The following is a 10054-nucleotide window of genomic DNA, read 5'->3' as shown; positions in this document are numbered from 1 at the left end:
CTACAGATCTTCTCCAGATCCTTCAGGTTTCGGGGCTGTCGCTGGGCAATACGGACGTTCAGCTCCCTCCAAAGATTTTCTATTGGGTTCAGGTCTGGAGACTGGCTAGGCCACTCCAGGACCTTGAGATGCTTCTTACGGAGCCACTCCTTAGTTGCCATGGCTGTGTGCTTCGTGTCGTTGTCATGCTGGAAGACCCAGCCACGACCCATCTTCAATGCTCTTACTGAGGGAAGGAGGTTGTTGGCCAAGATCTCGCTATACATGGCCAAATCCATCCTCCCCTCAATACGGTGCAGTCGTCCTGTCCCCTTTGCAGAAAAGCATCCCCAAAGAATGATGTTTCCACCTCCATGCTTCACGGTTGGGATGGTGTTCTTGGGGTTGTACTCATACTTCTTCTTCATCCAAACACGGTGAGTGGAGTTAGACCAAAAAGCTCTATTTTTGTCTCATCAGACCACATGACCTTCTCCCATTCCTCCTCTGGATCATCCAGATGGTCATTGGCAAACTTCAGACAGGCCTGGACATGCACTGGCTTAAGCAGGGGGACCTTGCGTGCGCTGCAGGATTTTAATCCATGACGGCGTAGTGTGTTACTAATGGTTTTCTTTGAGACTGTGGTCCCAGCTCTCTTCAGGTCATTGACCAGGTCCTGCCGTGTAGTTCTGGGCTGATCCCTCACCTTCCTCATGATCATTGATGCCCCACGAGGTGAAATCTTGCATGGAGCCCCAGACCGAGGGTGATTGACCGTCATCTTGAACTTCTTCCATTTTCTAATAATTGCGCCAACAGTTGTTTCCTTCTCACCAAGCTGCTTGCCTATTGTCCTGTAGCCCATCCCAGCCTTGTGCAGGTCTACAATTTTATCCCTGATGTCCTTACACAGCTCTCTGGTCTTGGCCATTGTGGAGAGGTTGGAATCTGTTTGATTGAGTGTGTGGACAGGTGTCTTTTATACAGGTAACGAGTTCAAACAGGTGCAGTTAATACAGGTAATGAGTGGAGAACAGGAGGGCTTCTTAAAGAAAAACTAACAGGTCTGTGAGAGCCGGAATTCTTACTGGTTGGTAGGTGATCAAATACTTATGTCATGCAATAAAATGCAAAATAATTATTTAAAAATCATACAATGTGATTTTCTGGATTTTTGTTTTAGATTCCGTCTCTCACAGTTGAAGTGTACCTATGATAAAAATTACAGACCTCTACATGCTTTGTAAGTAGGAAAACCTGCAAAATCGGCAGTGTATCAAATACTTGTTCTCCCCACTGTACATGTAACAGTTAGTGTAGTAGGGTTTCTCATCACCAAGCAGTATCTACCTCTGGTACCATACATCTACATGTAACAGTTAGTGTAGTAGGGTTACTCATCACCAAGCAGTATCTACCTCTGGTACCATACATCTACATGTAACAGTTAGTGTAGTAGGGTTACTCATCACCAAGCAGTATCTACCTCTGGTACCACACATCTACATGTAACAGTTAGTGTAGTAGGGTTACTCATCACCAAGCAGTATCTACCTCTGGTACCCAACATCTACATGTAACAGTTAGTGTAGTAGGGTTACTCATCACCAAGCAGTATCTACCTCTGGTACCAAACATCTACATGTAACAGTTAGTGTAGTAGGGTTACTCATCACCAAGCAGTATCTACCTCTGGTACCCAACATCTACATGTAACAGTTAGTGTAGTAGGGTTACTCATCACCAAGCAGTATCTACCTCTGGTACCAAACATCTACATGTAACAGTTAGTGTAGTAGGGTTTCTCATCACCAAGCAGTATCTACCTCTGGTACCCAACATCTACATGTAACAGTTAGTGTAGTAGGGTTACTCATCACCAAGCAGTATCTACCTCTGGTACCAACATCTACATGTAACAGTTAGTGTAGTAGGGTTACTCATCACCAAGCAGTATCTACCTCTGGTACCAACATCTACATGTAACAGTTAGTGTAGTAGGGTTACTCATCACCAAGCAGTATCTACCTCTGGTACCAACATCTACATGTAACAGTTAGTGTAGTAGGGTTACTCATCACCAAGCAGTATCTACCTCTGGTACCAACATCTACATGTAACAGTTAGTGTAGTAGGGTTACTCATCACCAAGCAGTATCTACCTCTGGTACCAAACATCTACATGTAACAGTTAGTGTAGTAGGGTTACTCATCACCAAGCAGTATCTACCTCTGGTACCAAACATCTACATGTAACAGTTAGTGTAGTAGGGTTACTCATCACCAAGCAGTATCTACCTCTGGTACCATACATCTACATGTAACAGTTAGTGTAGTAGGGTTACTCATCACCAAGCAGTATCTACCTCTGGTACCAAACATCTACATGTAACAGTTAGTGTAGTAGGGTTACTCATCACCAAGCAGTATCTACCTCTGGTACCAAACATCTACATGTAACAGTTAGTGTAGTAGGGTTACTCATCACCAAGCAGTATCTACCTCTGGTACCCAACATCTACATGTAACAGTTAGTGTAGTAGGGTTACTCATCACCAAGCAGTATCTACCTCTGGTACCACACATCTACATGTAACAGTGTAGTAGGGTTTCTCATCACCAAGCAGTATCTACCTCTGGTACCACACATCTACATGTAACAGTGTAGTAGGGTTTCTCATCACCAAGCAGTATCTACCTCTGGTACCCAACATCTACATGTAACAGTTAGTGTAGTAGGGTTACTCATCACCAAGCAGTATCTACCTCTGGTACCCAACATCTACATGTAACAGTTAGTGTAGTAGGGTTACTCATCACCAAGCAGTATCTACCTCTGGTACCCAACATCTACATGTAACAGTTAGTGTAGTAGGGTTACTCATCACCAAGCAGTATCTACCTCTGGTACCAAACCTCTACATGTAACAGTTAGTGTAGTAGGGTTTCTCATCACCAAGCAGTATCTACCTCTGGTACCAAACATCTACATGTAACAGTTAGTGTAGTAGGGTTTCTCATCACCAAGCAGTATCTACCTCTGGTACCAAACATCTACATGTAACAGTTAGTGTAGTAGGGTTTCTCATCACCAAGCAGTATCTACCTCTGGTACCCAACATCTACATGTAACAGTTAGTGTAGTAGGGTTACTCATCACCAAGCAGTATCTACCTCTGGTACCTAACATCTACATGTAACAGTGTAGTAGGGTTTCTCATCACCAAGCAGTATCTACCTCTGGTACCCAACATCTACATGTAACAGTTAGTGTAGTAGGGTTACTCATCACCAAGCAGTATCTACCTCTGGTACCAAACATCTACATGTAACAGTTAGTGTAGTAGGGTTACTCATCACCAAGCAGTATCTACCTCTGGTACCAAACATCTACATGTAACAGTTAGTGTAGTAGGGTTACTCATCACCAAGCAGTATCTACCTCTGGTACCATACATCTACATGTAACAGTGTAGTAGGGTTACTCATCACCAAGCAGTATCTACCTCTGGTACCAAACATCTACATGTAACAGTGTAGTAGGGTTACTCATCACCAAGCAGTGTCTACCTCTGGTACCAAACATCTACATGTAACAGTGTAGTAGGGTTACTCATCACCAAGCAGTATCTACCTCTGGTACCCAACATCTACATGTAACAGTGTAGTAGGGTTACTCATCACCAAGCAGTGTCTACCTCTGGTACCAAACGTCTACATGTAACAGTTAGTGTAGTAGGGTTACTCATCACCAAGCAGTATCTACCTCTGGTACCAACATCTACATGTAACAGTTAGTGTAGTAGGGTTACTCATCACCAAGCAGTATCTACCTCTGGTACCAAACATCTACATGTAACAGTTAGTGTAGTAGGGTTTCTCATCACCAAGCAGTATCTACCTCTGGTACCAAACATCTACATGTAACAGTTAGTGTAGTAGGGTTTCTCATCACCAAGCAGTATCTACCTCTGGTACCAAACATCTACATGTAACAGTTAGTGTAGTAGGGTTACTCATCACCAAGCAGTATCTACCTCTGGTACCAAACATCTACATGTAACAGTTAGTGTAGTAGGGTTTCTCATCACCAAGCAGTATCTACCTCTGGTACCAAACATCTACATGTAACAGTGTAGTAGGGTTACTCATCACCAAGCAGTATCTACCTCTGGTACCAAACATCTACATGTAACAGTTAGTGTAGTAGGGTTACTCATCACCAAGCAGTATCTACCTCTGGTACCAAACATCTACATGTAACAGTTAGTGTAGTAGGGTTACTCATCACCAAGCAGTATCTACCTCTGGTACCACACATCTACATGTAACAGTTAGTGTAGTAGGGTTACTCATCACCAAGCAGTATCTACCTCTGGTACCCAACATCTACATGTAACAGTGTAGTAGGGTTACTCATCACCAAGCAGTATCTACCTCTGGTACCAAACATCTACATGTAACAGTTAGTGTAGTAGGGTTTCTCATCACCAAGCAGTATCTACCTCTGGTACCAAACATCTACATGTAACAGTTAGTGTAGTAGGGTTACTCATCACCAAGCAGTATCTACCTCTGGTACCATACATCTACATGTAACAGTTAGTGTAGTAGGGTTTCTCATCACCAAGCAGTATCTACCTCTGGTACCACACATCTACATGTAACAGTTAGTGTAGTAGGGTTACTCATCACCAAGCAGTATCTACCTCTGGTACCAAACATCTACATGTAACAGTTAGTGTAGTAGGGTTTCTCATCACCAAGCAGTATCTACCTCTGGTACCAAACATCTACATGTAACAGTTAGTGTAGTAGGGTTACTCATCACCAAGCAGTATCTACCTCTGGTACCCAACATCTACATGTAACAGTTAGTGTAGTAGGGTTACTCATCACCAAGCAGTATCTACCTCTGGTACCCAACATCTACATGTAACAGTTAGTGTAGTAGGGTTTCTCATCACCAAGCAGTATCTACCTCTGGTACCAAACATCTACATGTAACAGTTAGTGTAGTAGGGTTACTCATCACCAAGCAGTATCTACCTCTGGTACCAAACATCTACATGTAACAGTTAGTGTAGTAGGGTTACTCATCACCAAGCAGTATCTACCTCTGGTACCAAACATCTACATGTAATAGTTAGTGTAGTAGGGTTTCTCATCACCAAGCAGTATCTACCTCTGGTACCCAACATCTACATGTAACAGTTAGTGTAGTAGGGTTTCTCATCACCAAGCAGTATCTACCTCTGGTACCAAACATCTACATGTAACAGTTAGTGTAGTAGGGTTACTCATCACCAAGCAGTATCTACCTCTGGTACCAAACATCTACATGTAACAGTTAGTGTAGTAGGGTTACTCATCACCAAGCAGTATCTACCTCTGGTACCAAACATCTACATGTAACAGTTAGTGTAGTAGGGTTACTCATCACCAAGCAGTATCTACCTCTGGTACCAAACATCTACATGTAACAGTTAGTGTAGTAGGGTTACTCATCACCAAGCAGTATCTACCTCTGGTACCAAACATCTACATGTAACAGTTAGTGTAGTAGGGTTACTCATCACCAAGCAGTATCTACCTCTGGTACCAAACATCTACATGTAACAGTTAGTGTAGTAGGGTTTCTCATCACCAAGCAGTATCTACCTCTGGTACCAAACATCTACATGTAACAGTTAGTGTAGTAGGGTTACTCATCACCAAGCAGTATCTACCTCTGGTACCAAACATCTACATGTAACAGTGTAGTAGGGTTTCTCATCACCAAGCAGTATCTACCTCTGGTACCAAACATCTACATGTAACAGTTAGTGTAGTAGGGTTACTCATCACCAAGCAGTATCTACCTCTGGTACCCAACATCTACATGTAACAGTTAGTGTAGTAGGGTTACTCATCACCAAGCAGTATCTACCTCTGGTACCCAACATCTACATGTAACAGTTAGTGTAGTAGGGTTACTCATCACCAAGCAGTATCTACCTCTGGTACCCAACATCTACATGTAACAGTTAGTGTAGTAGGGTTACTCATCACCAAGCAGTATCTACCTCTGGTACTAAACATCTACATGTAACAGTTAGTGTAGTAGGGTTACTCATCACCAAGCAGTATCTACCTCTGGTACCCAACATCTACATGTAACAGTTAGTGTAGTAGGGTTACTCATCACCAAGCAGTATCTACCTCTGGTACTAAACATCTACATGTAACAGTTAGTGTAGTAGGGTTACTCATCACCAGGCAGTATCTACCTCTGGTACCAAACATCTACATGTAACAGTTAGTATAGTAGGGTTACTCATCACCAAGCAGTATCTACCTCTGGTACCATACATCTACATGTAACAGTTAGTGTAGTAGGGTTACTCATCACCAAGCAGTATCTACCTCTGGTACCAAACATCTACATGTAACAGTTAGTGTAGTAGGGTGTCTCATCACCAAGCAGTATCTACCTCTGGTACCAGACATCTACATGTAACAGTTAGTGTAGTAGGGTTACTCATCACCAAGCAGTATCTACCTCTGGTACCCAACATCTACATGTAACAGTTAGTGTAGTAGGGTTTCTCATCACCAAGCAGTATCTACCTCTGGTACCATACATCTACATGTAACAGTTAGTGTAGTAGGGTTTCTCATCACCAAGCAGTATCTACCTCTGGTACCAAACATCTACATGTAACAGTTAGTGTAGTAGGGTTACTCATCACCAAGCAGTATCTACCTCTGGTACCCAACATCTACATGTAACAGTTAGTGTAGTAGGGTTTCTCATCACCAAGCAGTATCTACCTCTGGTACCCAACATCTACATGTAACAGTTAGTGTAGTAGGGTTTCTCATCATACTGAAACACAAAGAACAGAAAACATCTTAGTTCATGAGATACATAGATAGACAGACAGATAGATAGATAGATAGACAGACCTTCGTTCTGCACCCCACCTCCCTCCCTCTCTCCTTCCCCACCCTCCCCTTCCCTGTCTTCGTACCTCAGCATGTTGTCCTGGGGTCAGCTGTCTCTGACACTGTTGATACTATCTTTCTCTCCCCCTCACTCCCCCTTCCCTCTCTCCCTGACTCACTCTCTCTCCCCCTTCCCTTCCCTCTCTCCCCTCCCCTTCTCTCCCTGACTCACTCTCTCTCCCCCTTCCCTTCCATCTCCCCCCCCCCCCCTCTGCTATACTCCCCTCCCTCTCAGCTCCCGTTCCTCCCTCCCCCTTCTCTCCCTCATCCTCTTCCCTCCCTCTCTCTCTCCATACCTCAGCATGTTGTCCTGGGGTCAACTGTCTCTGACACTGTTGACACTTCAGACACAGAGGGTGGTAGTCCCGCCCCAATGACCTCTTCTTCTCACCTGGACCAATGGGGAGAGAGGATACCAAGGGTTAGAGGTCAAATGTCTGTCATGGACCAATCTAGTTAGAGGATAATCAAATTGTATTTGTCACATGCGCCGAATACAACAGTGAAATGCTGAATACAACAGGTGTGGACCTCACAGTGAAATGCTGAATACAACAGGTGTAGACCTCACAGTGAAATGCTGAATACAACAGGTGTAGACCTTACAGTGAAATGCTGAATACAACAGGTGTGGACCTCACAGTGAAATGCTGAATACAACAGGTGTAGACCTTACAGTGAAATGCTGAATACAACAGGTGTAGACCTCACAGTGAAATGCTGAATACAACAGGTGTGGACCTCACAGTGAAATGCTGAATACAACAGGTGTAGACCTCACAGTGAAATGCTGAATACAACAGGTGTAGACCTTACAGTGAAATGCTGAATACAACAGGTGTGGACCTCACAGTGAAATGCTGAATACAACAGGTGTGGACCTTACAGTGAAATGCTGAATACAACAGGTGTAGACCTTACAGTGAAATGCTGAATACAACAGGTGTAGACCTCACAGTGAAATGCTGAATACAACAGGTGTAGACCTTACAGTGAAATGCTGAATACAACAAGTGTAGACCTTACAGTGAAATTCTTCCTTACAAGCTCTTAACCAACATTGCTTTAAGAAGTTAAGAAAAAATGTGTTCAGTAAACATATATATTTTAATTAAGTTATAAATAATTAAACAGCAGCAGTAAAATAACAATAGTGAGGCTATATTGGGGTACCGTTGCAGAGTCAATGTGAGGGGGCACCGGTTAATCCAGGTAATTGAGGTAATATGTAGGTAGAGTTAAAGTCACTATGTATATATAGTAAACAGAGAGTAGCAGCAGTGTAAAAGAGGGGTCTGGTGGCCATTTGATTAGATGTTCAGGAGTCTGATGGTTTGTGGGTAGAAGCTGATAAGGAGCCTTTTGGTCCTAGACTTGGTGATCCGGTACCACTTGCCGTGCGGTAGAAGAGAGAACAGTCTATGACTAGGGTGACTGGTGTCTTTTACAATTTGTAGGGCCTTCCTCTGACACCGCCTGGTATAGAGGTCCTGGATGGCAGGAAGCTTAGCCCCAGTGATGTACTGGCCCGTACGCACTACCCTCTGTAGTGCCTTGCGGTCGGAGACTGAGCTGTTGCCATACCAGGCAGTGATGCAACCAGTCAGGATGCTCTCGATGGTGCAGCTGTAGAACCTTTTGAGGATCCGAGGACCCATGCCAAATCTTTTCAGTCTCCTGAGGGGGAATAGGCTTTGTCATGCCCTCTTTACGACTGTCTTGGTGTGTTTGGACCATGTTAGGATGTTGGTGATGTGGACAGCAAGGAACTTGAAGCTCTCAACCTGCTCCACTACAGCCCCGTCGATGAGAATGGGGGTGTTCTTTGTCCTCCTTTTCCTGTAGTCCACAGTCATCTCCTTTGTTTTTATCACGTTGAGGGAGAGATTGTTGTCCTGGCACCACACGACCAGGTCTCTGACCTCCCCCCCTATAGTCTGTCTCATCGTTGTCGGTGATCAGGCCTACCACTGTTGTGTCATCGGCAAACTTGATGATGGTGTTGGAGTCATGCCTGGCTCGACAGTCATGAGTGATCAGGGAGTACAGGAGGGGTCTGAGGACGATCCCCTGAGGGGCCCCCGTGTTGAGGATCAGCATGGCGGATGTGTTGTTACCTACCCTTACCACCTGGGGGAGGCCCGTCAGGAAGTCCAGGATCCAGTTGCAGAGGGAGATGTTTAATCCCAGGGTCCTTAGCTTAGTGATGAGCTTTGAGGGTACTATGGTGTTGAACGGTGAGCTGTAGTCAATGAATAGCATTCTCACATAGGTGTTCCTTTTGTCCAGGTGGGAAAGGGCAGTGTTGAGTGCAATAGAGATTGCAGGTCATGGACCAGTGGGGTTGGAAGATACCAAGGGTTAGAGGTCAAATGGTGTCTGCCATTCAGAGAGAGCTCTGCACTGTGACCTGAGAGTTGCTAAGCTACCGGTAATTTACCAAAGTAACTTTGGGAATTTATACTTGAATAACTTTCAAAAAATGTATTCCTCTATATGGTGTCTGTGTCCATATTGTCCAACAGACTAATTAATGAAAAAGCATCTAATCAACAAGGCCATTATTTTGATGAACTCTATTGACTTATTTAACAACTGACATCAGTTTGGCTCCAACACATTTACAACAAAGACATTTTGACAGTAAAATAAATACAAGTGTTTAAAAAAACATTAAGAATATTTCATGCTGAAACCCTTATATTAAACACCAATGATATTTACTGAGTTCATGGTTTATATTAAGGTTAAGGATTTACAGATTTATATTATATAGATATATATATATTAAACCATCTTATTTAATTATTGTATATTTGACATGATAATTACAGACTCATGTGATAAGGACACACAGACAGACAGAGATAATTACAGACTCATGTGATAAGGACACACAGACAGCCAGAGATAATTACAGACTCATGTGATAATCTGAAGTACCCAAAAAGGCCACTAGATGTAATTTGAAAAAATTCCCCCTAAAATGTAAATGTTTCCAAAATTCTGGTAGTTTCCTGGTAAACATAGAAACTTTCCAATAATATACCTTTCATTTGCAACCCTAGTTCCTGTACCGGACACA

At 43.3% G+C, this 10054-nt stretch overlaps 1 protein-coding gene across 1 annotated transcript in view; it reads right to left on the bottom strand.

Moving 5' to 3' along the window:
- Positions 1–6811: 6811 nt before the first annotated feature.
- The window catches only part of LOC120041098 (cysteine-rich protein 2-like), a 4747-nt gene continuing 1504 nt past the window's right edge, over positions 6812–10054 (bottom strand). Inside the window, exons 2-3 of the mRNA XM_038986064.1 lie at positions 7266–7360; positions 6812–6850 (exon numbers count right to left, since the gene is read on the bottom strand). Of these exons, the coding sequence (XP_038841992.1) occupies positions 6812–6850; positions 7266–7360 (134 nt within the window). The remainder of the gene's footprint in view (positions 6851–7265; positions 7361–10054) is intronic.

The sequence above is a fragment of the Salvelinus namaycush genome, unplaced genomic scaffold (genome assembly GCF_016432855.1).
Source record: "Salvelinus namaycush isolate Seneca unplaced genomic scaffold, SaNama_1.0 Scaffold405, whole genome shotgun sequence".
NCBI classification, from domain to species: Eukaryota; Metazoa; Chordata; class Actinopteri; order Salmoniformes; family Salmonidae; genus Salvelinus; species Salvelinus namaycush.
The sequence above is the reverse complement of the archived record's forward strand: the minus strand, read 5'-3'. Positions and strand labels throughout refer to the sequence as shown.